General features: G+C 38.1%; 1 protein-coding gene across 2 annotated transcripts in view; it reads right to left on the bottom strand.

Moving 5' to 3' along the window:
* The window catches only part of MED13 (mediator complex subunit 13), a 91,538-nt gene that overhangs the window by 32,391 nt on the left and 39,746 nt on the right, over positions 1 to 19,401 (bottom strand). For both annotated transcript variants that reach the window (XM_080680913.1, XM_080680914.1), the window contains exons 9-12: positions 15,812 to 16,495; positions 6,220 to 6,433; positions 5,065 to 5,146; positions 64 to 185 (exon numbers count right to left, since the gene is read on the bottom strand). In XM_080680913.1, coding sequence (XP_080537039.1) covers positions 64 to 185; positions 5,065 to 5,146; positions 6,220 to 6,433; positions 15,812 to 16,495 — 1,102 coding nt within the window. The remainder of the gene's footprint in view (positions 1 to 63; positions 186 to 5,064; positions 5,147 to 6,219; positions 6,434 to 15,811; positions 16,496 to 19,401) is intronic.

Below are 19,401 nucleotides of genomic sequence, written 5' to 3'. Positions count from 1 at the left end.
AAAAAAATTTATATAAAATCAAGGGGAAAAACTTATAACCTTAATCATTAACAAGATACTCACTGTTAGTTCATCTTCATCAGAATTGAAGAGATTATCGAGGTCAGTATATGAGACAGCCAGGTCTGAGTCATAAATTAAACTGGTTGAAGGAGGACGAGCATGACTAGTAGGACGTAAAGCATCTACATTTGTCAATCAAGAAAATAAATAAATTATACTACTGACCAAATAAGTATTATTCTACTTATTTAAGCTAGATATATTACTTTACATTTATAAGGGTATATAATACAATAAGAAGTTGTGATTTGTTTAAAATCTATAAATTTTTGTCACATAAAAATGTAAACAATTCTATTAGAATAGAATTAAACACACACACAATTTTATTTTCTATCTTCCTGAATGTAAAGGAAGCAGAGTACAAAGATTAAGTGCTCCAGCTCGAGTCAGACAGACTGTTACTCAGAATTCCAACTCCAACAATAAGAGTATGACCCTGGGCAACTGACTTAACCTCTCTGTGCCTCAGCAACTGCAAAAATTAAATGTGAAAGATTGTAGGTAAAGCACTTTGCCGAGTGCCAGGCACTTAAATACTCAATAAATATTACCTCTTAGGTAAGCTTTATTTCAGTTCTAGAATTTTATTCCCCTTTTTTATCCAGTTTTAGAGGGGAAAAATATATTACTTAAAAAGAAGTGCAAATACAAATACAAGTTAAACTCCTCTTATATTCCCACACAAGAAAAAAACACCACAATTTGCAGTTTGGTGTATAACCTTCCAAAACATCCTTATGTCAAATGACTTGAAAAGCCCTCATTTTCAGAAAGATTAAAGTCATTTTCCATGTGTCCCTGCATGTCAATTATAAAGACTCACTAGAGCATAGTTCTAAAATTTTAGAGTATGTAAAAATTATCTAGGTTTTTAAAAACCAAGATTTCCAATCTTCACCTCAAAAGATGCTCCAAAATGTGGTAGATGGTCCACATTTTGAGAAAGCCACACCACAGGCACAAAAAGGAAATAACACATTCTTTATATCCCAGAGTAGGTAAATAGGCCAAAGAACCCAAATTTCATTCAGCTATCTACCATCAACCACTAAAGTTTTTTTTTTCTGAAAGACCCTCTCTTCCTTATTCCGGTAGAGTTTTTTCTTATTTCTATTTTTGGTCACACAAAGCCTGACTTATTGAGCTTTTAGATCTAAGAGGGACCTTAGGCAATGATCTCATCCAATCTTATTTTACAGATAAGAACTATTTTTATTTGTAAAAAAGGAAAGAAGTTCTAACAATTCAAAACACAATTTCTATCATCTGAACTTGCTTCTCCCTGTGCAATATAAACAATGATCCATCATTTTAAGATATCCCATATCATAGAAATCCATCCCTTTCTATGAAACATAAGAATTTTGCAAAAAATAATAGAAGTCCAACAATTTTAGATTAGAGTTGTCTCTTGAACAACACGGGTATGAACTGAGCCAGTCCACTTAAAAGCAGATTTTTTTCATTAAATATGTTGATTATACTAGGCTTACCATAAAGCAATCATATTGCTGCCTTTTCATTATCTATGAATAAATCATTATACCTATAAATAAATATCAATTTTTTTCACATTATCTTTTCATTTTTGATGTCTAGTGCTAGTAATATGTATATTTAGTGTTTCATATTGTGTAAGACAGTATTAATGCTGGTACTGACAGACCATATAGATAAATACAGTACAATACTGTAAATGTGTTTTCTCTTATGATTTTCTTAATTACGTTTTCTTTTCTTTTGTTTACTATATTGTAAGAATCTACACTAATAAAAGAGAAACATGCAAATTGACTGTACCTCCGCTATGCCCACAAGCCATGCCCACCAGCCAATCAGGAGCGAGTATACAAATTAACCCAACCAAGATAGCTGCGCCACAGAGCGAGCAGGAGGCTTGGGTTTCCCTGGTAATGGAGGAAGCCAAGCTTCCCGCCCGCTCTGGCTGGCCCTGGCCTCCGCTCAAGGCTACAAAGTTTCAATTATCTACACTAATAAAAGAGAAAGATGCAAATTGACCATACCGCCGCAATGCCCACCAGCCAACCAGGAGTCAGTATGCAAATTAACCCAACAAAGATGGAAGGTTAATTTGCATATGCAGGTGCCCAGCAGCCTGGGTCCTGGGAACATTCTTGGGACCCAGGCTGCTCAGAGCCTGTAGGCCTGCACATAGGCCCTGAGCAGCTGGGGTCCTAGAACGCCCCTGACCACTCCTGGCCTACGGGCCTTCGCGCCAAGTGGCTGGGGGCAGGGCGGCAGAGGCTTGAGCAGGGCTGAAGCGGAGCCGGAGGGGCCCTGCCCAAGCCGCGGCAGAGGCTTGATCGGAGCGGGGGGGGGGCCCTGCCCAAGCCACAGTCAAGGCTTGAGCAGGGCCAGAGCAGAGCTGGGGGGGCGGGGCCCTGCCCAAGAGCGACAGAGGCTTGAGCAGGGCCTGAACAGAGAGGGGGGGCCCTGCACAAGCCACAGCGGAGGCTTGAGAGGAGTGGGGGGCCCTGCCCAAGCCGTGGCAGAGGCTAGAGCAGGCCTGGATACGGGTGTGTGCCAGCCTCGGCTTGCCAGCAGTCCTGCCTCTGTGCATGAGCTGCAGAGCAAACACCTTTCTGACCGCTCATTGGCTAAACTCGCTGTACGCCACTGGTAATGCTCTTGGTAACTTGGGTAATAAGAATCCAAAAAGGTGATCTAAGATTTTTCCACCACACTCCTGGAGGAAAAAACGAAGGTCCACTGTTGGAGGGCTAAGAAATGTCATATCCTGCTCTAGCCGGTTTGGCTCAGTGGATGATGCCTCGGCCTGCTGACCACAGGGTCTGGGTTCGATTCTGATCAAGGGCATGTACCTAGGTTGCAGGCTCCTCCCTGGCCAGGGCCCACGTCAGGGCTCATGCAGGAGGCAACCAATCAAAGTGTCTCTCTCACAATGATGTTTCTCTCTGTCTTTCCCTCTCTCTTCCACACTCTGTAAAAATCAATGGAAACATATCCTCAGGTGAGGATAAAAAAGAAAAAGAAAGAAATGTCATATCCTATGAAAGACACATCTTGAAAATGCCTAAAGAAAGTTGTCATTTTTTTCATGGTGAAGGGAGTGGAGTCCGTGTTGATGAAAACATCTTGGCGGCTGCAGTGGCTGGCAGTGGCTGCAGCAGCAGGGTGATGGGGCTGGCGTCTTCCCTGATCAGCACAGTCGCCTCCGGCAGAGGGAGACCAGACTGCAGCCGTCAGTAGATATCCCCTGAGGGTTCCCAGTCTGTGAGCGGGGGCAGGCTGGGCTGAGGGACCCCCCCGCCCAGTGCACGAATTTCGTGCACCGGGCCCCTAGTAAGAAGATAAATAAATCCCAACAAAAATGGTTGCGGCCACAGAGCGAGCAGGAGGCTTGGGTTTCCCCAGCAACGGAGGAAGCCAAGCTTCCTGGCCTGCCCTGGCCTCCGCTCAAGGCTACAAAGTCTCAATTATAGAAGATAAATAAATCCCAGATACCAGGGCCTCCACTTGGGTCGCCGGGGGGCGTGGCTGGCCTGCAAACCATCACAGGCCCCTCACCTAGGCCACCCCACGCCCCAAGGGAACCCCCACCCTGATCTGGGACACCCTTCAGGCAAACCAGCCGGCCCCCACCCGTGCACCAGGCCTCTATCCCATCTAATAAAAGAGTAATATACAAATTGACCGTCACTCCAACACACAAGATGGCTGCCCCTATGTGATCAAAGATGGCCACCCCCATGTGGACACAAGATGGCCACCACAAGATTGCCAGCAGGGCCCTGACCAGTTTGGCTCAGTGGATAGAGCGTCGGCCTGCGGACTCAGGGGTCCCAGGTTCGATTCTGGTCAAGTGCATGTACCTTGGTTGCGGGCACATCCCCAGTAGGGAGTGTGCAAGAGGCAGCTGAATCGATGTTTCTAACTCTCTATCTCTCTCCTTTCCTCTCTGTAAAAAATCAATAAAATATATTATAAAAAAAAAAAAAAAAAAAAAAAAGATTGCCAGCAGGGGAGGGCAGTTGGGAGGAATCAGGCCTGCAAGGGAAGGCAGTTGTGGGCAATCAGGCCAGCAGGGAAGGGCAGATGAGAGGGACCAGGCCTGCAAGGGAGGGCAGTTGGGGGTGATCAAGCCTGCAGGGGAGGGCAGTTAGGGGTGACCAGGCCGGCAGAGGAGGGAAGTTGGGGGTGACAAGGCCTGCAGGGGAGGGCAGTTGGGGGTGACCAGGCCTGCAGGGAAGGGCAGTTAGGGGTGACCAGGCCTGCAGGGGAGGGCAGTTAGGGGCAATCAGGCTGGCAGGGGAGCAGTTAGGCATCAATCAGGCTGGCAGGGGAGTGGTTAGGGGGTGATCAGGCTGGCAGGCAGAAGCGGTTAAGGGCAATCAGGAAGGCAGGCAGGCGAGCAGTTGGGAGCCAGCAGTCCTGGATTGTGAGAGCGATGTCCGACTGCCCTACCAGGATTGGGCCTAAATGGGCAGTCGGACATCCCTCAAGAGGTCCCAGATTGGTGGGGGTGCAGGCTGGGCTGAGGGACACACACCCCCGTGCACAAATTTCGTGCACCGGGCCTATAGTCTATATACATAAAAGCCTAAGCTCCCACGGCCAACCTCCTGCTGCCGGCCAACCTCCGCAGTCCCTCTGCCTGGGCAGCCGGCTCGATCAGCCCGATCAGGACTAGGTGAGATGGGCCTCGATTGGCCCCGATTGCTGCCCAGGCTGAGGGACCCCACACCTGTGCACGAATTCATGCACCGGGCCTCAAGTATAGTATAAAATACATATTACAAAATATATGGTAACAGACTGTGTATGCAATCAATAAGGATTCCAGTCAATAGTTGGCTATTACTAGTTAAATTTTTGAGGAGTTAAGTTATATGAGGATTTTCGACTGCGTGGAATCTGAGTATCAGCACCCCAATCCCCACACTCTTCAAGGGTCAACTGTAGTTTGTAGTAACAATCCTGGAATGCAATATTTTGATTCTGAAACAGAAGTTTTACCTTGCTTGATAGAGGGACTAAATAATGACATAGCATCTTCTTCATGTGATAATACTGTTACACTAGATGACCCATCTTCTACCTGCAAACAATATTACATATTAGGCTGAAGTATTTCATTTACCAATAACAAAATCCAGAAAACACTGTTTCAAGCATTCTGCTAGGTATTCTGCAGACATTATTACTAATTCTCACAACTAACCTATATGATAAGTAAGTAAGCCCATCTTACAAACAAAAAAAACAGTTCTAAAGATAACCCAGGTAAATATGGCTGATAAGTTGTGTGAACTGTCAAACTCCAAAGCCCATGTTCTGGTGATGAAAGGAAACTTAACCTGGGGTGGAGTGAACACACAATACAATAAACATATAATGTATTATAGAAGTGTACCCCTAAAACCTATATTATTAACTAATGTCACCCTAATAAATTCAAAAAAAAGAAATAAAGTAACGAAGTCCATATTCTTTGTGTACAGTATCTACAGCCTTCCCAGCCACTACTGTTTTCATATTTACAAAAAGACAAAATTTCAAGTACCTAGCACATAGTAAACATATTATTGTATTAAACATATAACTGAATTCTTTTCATAATTTCACACTTACAATTTTCGTATTTTGTTTTTAAGGCAAAAGACATATATAGCAGGGTTAGCTTGTGCTTAAGAGATCCTCAAATATTTGATATTTAACCTTTTAATCAAATAAATGTTTCTATGTCCTATGCTTTATTAACATTTTACTTTTAGGGACACTATAAGTTCTTGGCTCACATATTTAAAAATATGTATTTTATAAACTCAGTGATATGTATTCTATTGTATTTTTGTAAACTGATTAATTCACTGATGGCGTATTTTAACTCGGTATTAAAACAGTTCATCTACCTAAATGTCCTGATTTCAGTAAGTTAATGTTCTCTTTCTCCAATGCAAAAACTTTTATAGCAAACAAAAAAGATCTTTTCATGACAGAAGGCAGCTATAATTTAAAATAGGTGCCTGATTTACCTATTTTAAAAAATGTTTTTCTAAGTTAAAATGATGAATCTATTCTATATTAAAAGAAAAAAATGAGAGGTATGGTAGTATATGCTGTGCTACAAGTCATCAGAGACCCTTTGGTATATACTTTGATTTCTCTTACCTTTTGTTTTTTCCCAGCTTCTCTCTCATTATTTTGTCTATCTTTCTTATCAGGAAAAAGAAATTCCTCATCTCCTTCAACAAATGCATATGGATCAATTTTAGGTTCTTTTTCTGCATCAGATACTATTGCTGAAAGATACTGATTTTTAATTTGATATCGCTGTACTAATTCATCAGAAACTTTTAAAGGTTTCTTACATTGCACCATTAACCTGCATTAAAAAAAAAATTAGAAAATTAATTATATTTATTCTCCATAAAAGCACAAAAAACTTCCAAAACAACTTCACTATTATAAAGTTTTTACAGTTATTTAGAGGTGATCTAACCTGCAAGCCTTCCTTTTACAAATGAAGAAATTGAGGCATAAAAAGGTTATATGATCTACTGACGTCTCATATTTAGCAATAAAGAAATGGAGCTAAAATTCAAGTCTCCTATCCTTACGTTGTTTTCACCAAAATATGTTTTTTGGCAATCCACTCAGTTCCCAAGTTCTCAAGCACATTAACCTGACCAAATCCATTCACTTAAAGGAACTTTTAAATCTAACCTATTCCAGGACAGGCACTCTCAAATTATGGGGTATATAATGAGACAAGACTTCACTTATACATTTACAATTTATACATTTACACAATGAAGAAGTGATTATCCTTTTCCTATTGCCATAGTAGATATATTTTAAGTTAAAAAAATGTAAAGGCCTGATTTGTGTTTCATGAAAATAACATTATAAGACTGTTAATTCTGGCAAGATGTTTTAAAATAGCAGGTGAAGAAGTTTCAGAGCAAGTACTTCAGAGGTGTTTTTCTAATCACATTGGAAAAATCGGTTTTTAGTCTCAGTCTTCTGGTTCCACATGGAGACAGATAAGCATACTTCCCTGCACTCTCCTAAAATAACCAATAAAATGACAAAGGATGACAGAAGAACAGTGAAGTTGGAAAGATGAGAACTAGTGGAAAATAACAGAATTGAGAAAACTAAACTCTAAGGCTAAGAGAGGGAAGGTACAACAAGCTGACCTGCACCACAGAACCCTGGAAGGCATCAGTTTTATATCTCTGAACACCAGGGTGCTTGGTGAGTGTGAATACAGAATGATTCATTTTTGGTTTGTTAAGACCCTTTTAGACTCCAAAATTCATGTTCTCTATGGCTTGCAAAGCTGAGATTCCCATGCTGCCAGAACAGTGGCAGCCAGGCTTCTAAGTCAAATCATGCTCAAAATCCTGCAATGACTGTTTTTCTCTGAGTAAAAACCAAAATCCTTATAAAATCCTACATGATCTTTGTCCTCTTTTTCTCTCTAACTTCATCTTCTATTCTACTCCCTCTCTCACTCATTCTGCTCCCATTGGCTTCCTTGATGTTCCTTAAACAGGCCAGACACAGTCCTAGGTATTCTCTTTGTTTGGAACATTCTTCCTCCAAACATCCACCTGGTCAACTACACCTTCCTTCAAGCCTTTGTTGAAATATCACTTTTTCTAGGAGACTTTATTTAAACCTGCAATATGCCCAACTGCCTCAACACTCATCCCCCTTAGCCTACTCCTTTTTTCCTCCATGGCACTTACTTTTAACATATTATAATTTACTTATGTTTATAGTTGACTGTCACTCCCACTAGAATATAAGCCCCTAAATCCCAGGGAGCTTTCTTTGTCCACTTAATTATCCCAAATGCCTGGCATGTAATAGGTGCTCAATAAATATTTGCTAAATAAATATATGAATTCTAGAAGCCACAGCAGTTGTGTTTGCATTAATAATTCTAAATTTTGAAGTAAAGCATCTTTATTTTTTAGAAAGTGATATCGCTGCCACTGCTTATCTGTTCTGAGTATTAAGATAAAAAATTGTTGAGAGGTAAGATTTGGGAGCCATGAAGGTATTTTCTAGCTTACAAATTCTTTGACATGAGTTATCACATTTTACTAACTTATTCACCAATGTTCAGCACTATAAACACTCTATATACTATAAACTAAGGTTAAAATAGAGCCATCAATAGAATAACTGATATGATATTTGATAGTTCATTTAGAAAATGTCATTGTTACTTCCAATATGCCCCTGATTTCCCCCCACAAATTCCAAGTCTATAAAAACTTTCTTCCATGGCAACGTAGTACTAACGCAACTGTCATGGCAGATATGCTTTACAATTAATCATTAGAATAGTTCTGTCCTATAAATGAATATTTATTTCTTAAGAGTCACTTTGTACTTCACTGTATTAGATCCTAAAAAATTGCTGAATTATCTATCAGATACTAACATAAATCTTTTCAAGACAGTATTTCTATCTAATTGACATGTATTTTCTTATTTAATACTTAAAAGACCTCATATGATAGGAAATGCAGGATATGCTCTCTGACTTTGATATAGAAATTATGGAAATGGTTTGCTAAAAAAAAAAAGAAAGAAATGGTTTGCTAAGGTCACAGAGTTAGGACTGGAAAGATTTTAAGTATGCATATTCAAATAACTATTCATAGGGAAAAAGTATAAAAACACCCCTCCACCACCACCACCACCACCCTGAAAGACACTACTATTCTGTCTAGAGGTAAAACAGTTTTTCATAATAAGTGCCCTCTGGCAGAAGCATTAAAAACTGCCACACTGTTTACATAGGTAGTTGTTAAACTAGTGTGCAGCGATATTAAAAGGACCAATCCTACTGCACAGGGCTCTACTAAAAATAAAAATGAGTAAACCAAATGCAATACCTAAAGACAACTTTTTCTTATTTTATTGAATTGGTTCTCACAGACAGTGGGATATGCAAAGAATTTAAATGTAATCAGTAATATCAAGAGTATCAAATCACAATAGATTTAAAATATAAATTATTTACATTACATATCCTTCTATATTTAATAATAGATATAAAAATTGTGACTTTTATGAGATGCCCGATTAAAAAATCAAGTTATCATTTAGTCACTCACTGTCCAATTATATAGTATACAAATACTTCTGTGAACAAGAACACCTCTCCTTTTCTAAAAGAAATTTTCACATATAGCCAAATATAAAAAACTACAGATATAACTTCAATCAGATATATAGCTAAATACAGCCAAACTGAAAGAGGATTAAGTACAGCCATGAACAGGAACCTTTGCAAAGTCCAAAGCAAATTGAAATTACTTTTATATTGTTCATTAATTTTATCTCCTTCCTTTTACTAAGACAACAGTAACACACTATCCTGAAATGTAGAGAATTTAGCATGGCTTATAGCAGCACATGTTTTTATGTCTTATTCAATAAAAATTCTTCTGGACAAGTTGGTATGACAATATTTTAGGATTAACAATTATAGAAGGAAATAAGCCACAGAAGGAAATGTTTAGGCATAAATTAATTTATAATAAATCTCAAAAGTCTTTTTTTTTTTTAGTGGTACCTTTTCCAGTACCATCTCCAATATTCAGTATCAATTCTTTATCTGAGTCAAGCTACCTGTCAAAAATATAGCTTTAATGCATTAAGATATCAAATTAGGAAGACTTAATTAAAAGAAAAGATTTAGACTACAGTAAATCAAAACAAGTTTATTTCATCATTGACTTCTATGAAACAAAGTAATTAGAAACTATCTTTTAGCAATCAAATAATGCATTCTATAATTATACACATCCAATATAAATCTAGTGTATCACTAATACAACATAGGAGCTAGTTCTACTGATGAACATTATGGTTAAGATATCCTGATGCAGCCTTACTACCAAACAAGACATGGTAAGAACTATCCCAAGTACAGTTCTTTCTTTGTTCAGGGTTTAGAAAGGTTTTCCTCTGAATTAGATTAGTAGACTACTTTAAGTCAGCACAAATTCTACTAAAACTAGTACTAAACCCTTGAATAAAGATATTAAAAAACAACTGTAATTGTTTTTTTTTTGGCAGAAATTATGTTACCTTTAAAACTTATAAGGTTTTAAGCCACTATTCTGGAATAGATGCTATCATTAACTAATAGAGAAACTCCAAGTTTCATTTTTCATGACACACCAAACTACTAAGCAGCACCCTATGGGCTATCCATACCAAACTGCATAATACTTCTGAATCTCCATAAATGGAATTAAATTATTCCCACTCTGGCTCTGTATTGCTACTGTATTTTAGATATACCTCTATCAAATAACTTAATGTTACTGTCCATTATACTACAATTTCATTTACAGCCAGGACTAAATTTATTTTATACCCCAACTGTGCTTTATAGCATCTTGCATATTAGAGAAACTTCAGTTTTTCAAAACTGATAAAGTATATCTTTGAGGAATATAAATTTAAAAGGGAAGATAATCTTCCTAAAAAGAAAAGAGTGTAAGAGTTGCAGCAACCCTCTAACTTCATTAAAATTAACTGCTATACATTTAAATACACTTTCAAAACTCAAAATATAGAAAGGTAATAGAAATTTATAATGGATAATATGAATATTCAAAGTTTATTTATATAAAATAAATTGGGCTTCTGAATAGATAACTCTATGACTAGAAAAGTGATATTACATCAATGGAATGCTTCTATAAAGAATTTAAGGTTATTTAAATGCCATCAAGAAAGCATAATTCATAGATTTTTAATGACAAACATCCAATTTTATCAACTGGCTTTGCCATATCTATAAGGAGATGCTGATTCTCATAAAATCCTATCTCAAGTAATATATTAGCAGGCACCTGAAATAGTTATTCCAACATGACACTTTTACATTTTATTTATTTTTAAATATATTTTTATTGATTTTAGAGATAGAGGAAGGGAGAGAGAAACATCGATTGGCTGCCTCCTGCACACCCCCTACTGGGGATTGAGCTCACAACCTGGCATGTACCCTGACCAGGAATTGAACCGGGCGACCTTCTGGTGCATGGGACAACAGTCAACCAACTGAACCACACCAGCCAGGGCCCAAAAAGATACTTTTAACTATGGGGAAAGAACTTTTGTTTTAACATAATACAAGCACTGAAGACCATATCGGAATTTTACTGTGGTTTGTGGGAAGGGGAAGACAGACCAAAATAGTATGGGGAATCTCTGTAGTGAAACTAATCAATAAACATTTTTGGCCTACCTAATTTAATAACTTATTCTAGAGTTCAAAGTTCTCTAATAAGTTATTCATGACATTGAAGCACCTCAATACTATTAACATTTAGGCTAGATAATTCTTTGTTGTGGGGGACTCTCCTATACACTGTAGAATACTTAGCAACAGCATTGGCCCCTACTACCAGATGCCAGTAATACACCCCCAGAGTGACAACCAAAAATGTTCCCAGACATTGCCAAATGTCACCTGGGGGTATGAGTGGGTGGGGATAAGAAATTGTCCCAACTGAGAACTACTTGCATTGAATAACTTTAGGAAAATGGCAGATTCATTCAGATAATTAAGACATAAAATAAAAAACTTCTGCCCTGGCCGAGTAGCTCAGTTGGTTAGAGCTGCACACGCCGATACGCCTAGGTTGCGGGTTCAATCCCGGTTCAGGGCACATACATGAGTCAACTAATCAATGCATAAATAAGTGGAATAACAAATCGATGTTTCCCTCTCTCCCTCTCCCACCCCCTCTCTTTCTAAAAATCAGTAAGTAAAAAACGTTTTTTAAAAAAAATAAAAAAACTTCTAACCCACCAAGTATAGAATATTATATTCCATAAATGTTTCTAAGTTCATATAGCAGCTAAGCTTCTGATGGTTGATTTCTTGTGGTATTTACCATATTCTAATCTGCTACAACAATACTAAAACAAGGATTCTATCTAAAAGTGAATCGTGGCATAAAACATATTTTAGTAGTATAACCAAAACAATACTCACATGAGACATAGAATTTAAAAAAACCTTTTATTCAATCTTTTCTTTCTTTTTATGAGGCAGAAAAAATGGTGACTAAGAACAAGTAGAAGCATGTTTTTCCCTTAATTTATACCATTCTATTCTGTGAGCTACTGTTCTACATTATGCTTCTCATTCTTATTCAGTGAGAAAAATGCAAAGGAATTTCAAAACACATTCTAAGGTTAAGATGTATTAACTTCTCAGAGACCTTCATTTCACTTATAAATACCCATGCACACAAGCAGCCAATACACTTATTTGGCTAATACAGTATGGATAGAATTCTTGGAATTTATAAATATAATGTGCCCTCACTCTTTAAAGTTTTTAAAGCTGAAAATATTCATGCCACTACATTTTAACATATACTAAATAATATAACCTAGAAGAAAAAGAAATTTTAAAATCTTAAAGTAATCGATGGCCATACTGTCATTTCACTCATCCAAACTTTTGTTGATTGTCTAGCAGGTACCTAAGATTGCTCTAGAGTGTGTGTATTTATTTAGGCTGGAGAAACACACACTAAACCAGACACAATCCTTGCCCTCATAGAGCTTACATTCTAATAGGGAAAAGACCATTAGAAAATGCGTAATATAATTTCAGATAATGCTATATATAGGGAGAAAATGAAAACAGTGTACAGGATAGGCAGTGATCTGGGGAGTGAGCAGAGCTCATAGTTTAGATAGAATGTTAGGGAAATACCTCCTGAAAAGGTAACTTTTGAGCAGGACTTAATAAGAAAGCTGTTCACCCCCCCAGCCCCAGTCTATAATGCAATTCTGAGGGCCATAAAGAAATGAGCTTGGCTTTTGAAAGGCATGGCAAGAAAGCTGGTGTGGCTAAATCGGAAAGCAAAGAGGAGAGTAGTAAATAAAAATGAAGAACTAGCTAGGCAGGACACTGTGTAGAATCTTACAAATAAGGAAAAAGAGTTTGTATTTTATTCCACATATAAAGGGAAACTACTGAAAGGTTTTAAGCAAATGAGTAATGTAATATTTAACTTACAATGATCACTCTGCTGTGTACAAAATAAATGTAGAGAAGTACAGAAATAAGAAGACTAACAGTAGTTTCAGACAAGAGTTGAGGCTATCTTAGACTTTTATATTCATCCAGCACAGATAATTTAAGAACTTTTCAGGCTTGTTTCCAAGCCATCATTTGCTTTCATGAGACCTGTTGACTAACTACTAAAATTAAATAAGCTAGCTGTCTTCCATGATCATAAGGGTATCCTGAAGTCCCTCAATTTCAAATACAGATTAACTTTAACTTTTAAAAAATTATACTAGAAAACTTTTAAGATTCAAAGTGCTAGATGAAAAACAAACAAAAATAACAAAAAAGAAAAAAACTACAAAGTGACAGACAAAGCACACAAGTTTGTCTACTGAAATAATAATCAAGGTATTTTTTCTAGCAGTAGGGATAAATGAGAGGGACTATAAGTAGACCAGACATTTTACTTAGTTTCAGTGAAGCTCAAAAATTAATATAACACAGCAGAGAAAGTTCACGCCCTAGAATGTGTAACAGGCTATCGGCAAACTATATAAACAGGAGAGCCAAACTGCTCAGACAACCAGAGAAAATCTGGATTCATATCTCTAGACAGAAATGAAAACTAAGAGCTGAAAATGGAAGAATAAGAAAGGTTCATCTTATGAGAAAAATGAGCCCAGCTGGCATGGCTCAGTGGCTGAGCATCGATCTATGAACCATGAGGTTGCAGTTCAATTCCCCATCAGGCACATGCCCAGGTTGGGTTGTAGTCTCAATCCCCAGTATGAGCCATGCAGGAGGCAGTTGATCAATGATTCTCTGTTATCATTGATGTTTCTATCTCCCTCTCCCTTCCTCCCTGAAATTCCTAATAAAAATATATTAAAAAAGGAGAAGAAAAATGAATAAACCATGTGGTGAAGATCTAAGATCTGGCATCCTCTTCATTCTGGTATTTTAGGTACAAGGCCTCCCTTCCAAAACATCCCTTACTCCATTATCATAAAGCAAAGTGTCTGGAACTGATACATAGTATACACTAAAATATTTATTGAATGAATAAGCAAGGCCTGCCAATTAACAAGGCCATGCATATATACACAAAATTTCCAATCAGCATCTGTATGCACTCATTCTAAAATGTGAAGAAACAATAAACATACGAAATATGGCAGCAATAATAAAGAAGACCAAAATAAGGCAGGTAATTCTAACGGGGAAAAAATTACAGGGCATTAAACAAAAAGAGGATGCTATTAACAAAAAAGTTTATGGGAGTGGAGTGGGGAGGGGGGGACACACATGAAAAATAAATATTACAACTTCAAGAAAGGGCTAGGAGAAATCCAAGAAATCCCCTCAAAATATAGAGGGGAAAAAAGCTAGAAAATGAGAGAAAATATAGAAATTATTCAATATCTGAATTATAAAGGTTCCACAGAAACTGGGGAGGGGGAGGGAAACTGAGAGAACATCCAAGAAAAAGAGACCTTTCCAGTGGCAAGACTAAAAAAGAAGAAGAAAGACTTCAAATTGAACCAACCATACTCAAATGCTCAGTGTAAGAACTAAACAAAAGATCACTATACCTACACATATTCTCGAGCAATTTCAAAAAATCTACAGATAAAAATCCAAAAGACTTATGGGACAGACAAGTGTAATTAGAACAACTATAAAAATAAAGGGAGACCTGAAAAAAAAGTCTACTTCTGCCCAAGATATGTCAGATACAAAGTGGACAAAGAAGGCTAACCATAGAATGGAGGAAGACAGCTGTAGCACATCTAATTAATATAAGATTAGTAGCCAGAATATGCGAAGAATACATTAGTGGAATGGACTAAGAAATATGAGGTACAGGTAATTCACAGAAGAGGAAACCTAAATATCCAAAAAACATTTTAAATAATGCTTAACTTCACTAGAAATCTGGAAAACACATATTAAAACAATAAGATGTCATTCTGAATACAGATCAGCCAAATTTTAAGTTTCATAATACCAAATACTGAGGGAAATGTAAAAAATAGCCATTCTCATATTCTGCTGGTTGATGAGAGTGTAAACTGGTATAATTTGAAAAAGCAATCTGGCAACAATTCTTAAATATGGAAATATCCCAAGGCCCAGCAATTTCACTTTAAAATGTATTCCTAGAGAAATTTTTATACAAGTGTACAAGGAAATGTATACATAAAGTTCACTGCTACATCCTTTGTAGTTCTGAAAATAACCAACATATCCATCTTGAAGAGAGTAGATGGCAAATTCAAAACAAAGAAATACTATAGAGCAATTAAAATGAATTAAATAGAGCTACATGTATAAAAACACATATAGAAATAATAACTACCAAACTCAGGAAATGGAAGGAAGAATGGAGGAAGAAAGACAGTACATAAGAGTTCTAATTATATAAAAAAATCCTTAAGCTGGTTGATCTAACAACATAAATCTTTAAGTTGGTTGATGGATAAATGTTAATATTTTCTCCACTTTTTTGTGATTAAAGGATTTTATAATAAAGAGGTTCCCTTTGGACAGAACATAGTAAAAATAATACTCAAAGGATTTATTATTGAAAATCCTACCCTGAAACCAATTCTGGAGTCCTAATATTAAGAACTTACATCATTTTTCCACCCTTAGATTATAATAGTGACTATTAAAAAAAATACATACTCTGTAACTGATGTTACACTTTCCTGTCCAAAAGGTCCAACTGGATCATCCTTGAATTTATCATTTGGAAGTTGAGGTGGTAAAAACTCTACATCTTTTTTCTTTGGGACCTTGTAATACTTCCAGACTATATTAGCTTCATCTTCTTCCAAATTTACTGCTGCACCAACATATATTGTAGGTTCTACAGCTTCCTGGAATTGAGCTGGGAAAGCCTGGGATAAACTGTCTATCCTATCTTCCATTAGTTTAGAAGGAACCAAGGGATCCGGTGTTGGCATTTGATAAAAATGTTGACTTTGAGGAGTTGAAGGTGTTTTAGTCACTCCTTCATCGGCCACATCACATGGGTGGGGACTAAGTGGGGGTGGTTGAGGTGAATTTGCCATTTCAGTGCCATGCATCTGAGAAGTCTTTGCTACATCATTAGTTCGGATGTTTGAAAATCTCACTTGACTGTCTGGAGCAGATATCACAAGTCTTTGGCTGGCTGAATCTGTATCCATGACAACATCATCACTAATAGATACACGATGGTGAAAAGGCGTCAGGGGGCGTTTCTGTGGTTTTTCACTCTTTTCTTGCTTTTCATTGGTCTTGTGCTTGGCAAGTACTTGTTGTTGTTGACTTAAAGATAATGCCTGTCCTTGTTGTCCAGAATTTCTTGGTTTAAGATTTTTGTGCCTGAAAAGAAAGGTTTAATATTTATAGTATCACATTATATCAAATATACAAGTTAACACTAAACACTTCAGATATTTGTTTTTCACATATAATCCTAAAGTAAAATTGTATGAAATTTACACGGGAAAAATACTTTGTCCAGTGACCTAAAACAAAGAGCATGCAGTCATAAAAGTCAATTCTCTCGTGCTCATTTAATAGCTATGTGACCAGATAGTCAAAGATGGTTTGCCTTATATAATCTAAATATCTTAGTATCTGAATAAACAAAGATTCTACTTATTTTAAGATATAAAATGAAACAGGTTCTGAAATTTATTCATTTATGAATCTACCTGATATTTCACAGTTAGTACTTACAAATTAATGGCTTAGCTGAGCTCAGTCATCCTCTACAATTCTACAGCAACTGACTAGAAAACATATTCTACTGAATTTAAGTTAGAACAGTCTGGATAGTGCTAAAATTGACTGATTAATGGGCCCCACATTATACCAACTTTCCTTCTCCCAAAGCTTACCACTACAGAAAGAATCAGCTGACTGGAAAAAGAAAAGAAAATTCCTAAAAGAAATTTTTCTTCATACTGTGAAACATTTCTAAACTGAAGGACTTAAAACTATACATCTAAAAATCTACTAATTTTGTTCACAGTTTAATATTTCTTTCAGTGTAGTAAAAATACTGTGCACTTTTAGCCGAAACCGGTGTGGCTCAGTGGATGGAGCGTCAGCCTGCGGACTGAAGGGTCCCGGGTTCGATTCCGGTCAAGGGCATGTACCTTGGAGGAGAAACCAAGATGGCGGCATAGGTAAACACCTAAACTGCTGCCTCGCACAACAATTTCAAAACTACAACTAAAAGACAGAACGGACACCATCCAGAACCACAGGAAAGCTGGCTGAGTGAAAATTCTACAACTAGAAGGAAAGAGAAAAGCTCACAGAGAATTGGAGGTACGGCAAAGGGGCTTTGTGCGCGCAGAGAGGAAGGGCGGCTGAGAGCCTGGCTGACTTTCTCTGGCGGAAGGGGGAAGGAAGCCTCCGACCGCACTGAACCCCAATTCTGACTGCACTGAACCCCAGTTCCGGGCGAACGCCTGGGGACCCACGCTCTAACGGGGGGAGTCTGGACTCTCGGGCAGAGACTCGAGCTGGGAAAGGCAGAAGTCTGAAGGCTCACGCGGGCCAGTGCGCACAAAGGCTGCGGAGGTTGCCACAGGCTTTCCCTAGTGAAAGGGAGTCAGAGGCTCCTGATGGCACTGAGCCCCAGTTCTGACTGCAGTGAACCCCAGTTCCAGGCGAGCCCCTGGGGACCCACGCTCTTGTGGGGGGAGTCTGGACTCTCAGGCGGAGACTCGAGCTGGGGAAGGCGGAGGACTGAAAGCGCACATGCGCGCAAGGGCAAGGCTGACAGGAAGCCAAGACTGAGACTCCACCCCATCCAAGCTGAGCACAGAGGCTATTGCAATTTGGCAAGTCTAATCCTATAAGGCTGTCTCCAGCACCGAACTTCTCCCAGCATAGACACAGCTGATCCTTACAGCCAACTGGCCCGGAGGTCAATTCTTCCCAGTGATACCAACAACAATAAAGACTTAATTACAACAAGGCTGTACACACAGTCCACAAAGGGGTGCACCAAGAGTGTCCACCTCAGGTTAACTGGGGAAGCAGACCCACTGGGCCATATTGGAAACCTAGCACAAATATCTACCTTACCAACTCAGGGAATCAGTGAAAATGCGGGGTCAAAGAATCAGATCACAAAAGAAAGAAATGGAGGAAAACAAACGACTGGATATAGAATTCAAAACCACGGTTATAAGACTTTTTAAGAATATCCTAGAAAAGGCCGATAAATATAACGAGACCCTCGAAGATATGAAAAAGGACCAACTAGAAATTAAACATACACTGACTGAAATAAAAAATATTATACAGAGACCCAGAAACAGAATAGAAGAACACAAGAATCAAGTCAAAGAATTGAAATACAAAGAAGCAAAAAACACTCAACCGAAAAAGCAAAAAGCAAAAAAAAAAAAATCCAAAAAGTTGAAGATAATGTAAGAAGACTCTGGGACAACTTCAAGCGTACCAACATCAGAATTATGGGGGTGCCAGAAGAAGAGAGAGAGCAAGATACTGAAAACCTATTTGAAGAAATAATGACCGAAAACTTCCCCCACCTGGTGAAAGAAATAGACTTACAAGTCCAGGAAGCGCACAGAACCCCAAACAAAAGGAATCCAAAGAGGACCACACCAAGACACATCATAATTAAAATGCCAAGAGCAAAAGACAAAGAGAGAATATTAAAAGCAGCAAGAGAAAAACAGTTAATTACCTACAAGGGAGCACCCATACGACTGTCAGCTGACTTCTCAACAGAAACTATGCAGGCTAGACGGGAGTGGCAAGAAATTTTCAATGTGATGAATAGCAAGAACCTACAACCAAGATTACTCTACCCAGCAAAGCTATCATTCAGAATTGAAGGAAAGATAAAGAGCTTCACAGATAAGAAAAAGCTGAAGGAGTTCATCACCACCAAACCAGTATTATATGAAATGCTGAAAGGTATTCTTAAAGAAGAGGAAGAAGAAAAAAGTAAAGATAAAAATTATGAACAACAAATACATATCTATCAACAAGCGAACCTAAAAATCAAGTGAATTAAAAACCTGAGGAACAGAATAATCTGGTGAATATAATAGAATCAGGGGCATAGAAAGGGAGTGGACTGATAATTCTCAGGGGGAAAGGGGTATGGGGGGTTCATGAAGAGAATGGACAAAAATCATACACCTATGGATGAGGACAGTGGGGGGGAGGTAAGGGCAGAAGGTGGGGAGGGAAATGGGTGGAGGGGAGCTATGGGGGGAAAAAGGAGAAATAATTGT

The sequence above is a fragment of the Plecotus auritus genome (assembly GCF_963455305.1).
Source record: "Plecotus auritus genome assembly, chromosome: 7".
NCBI classification, from domain to species: domain Eukaryota; kingdom Metazoa; phylum Chordata; class Mammalia; order Chiroptera; family Vespertilionidae; genus Plecotus; species Plecotus auritus.
The sequence above is the reverse complement of the archived record's forward strand: the minus strand, read 5'-3'. Positions and strand labels throughout refer to the sequence as shown.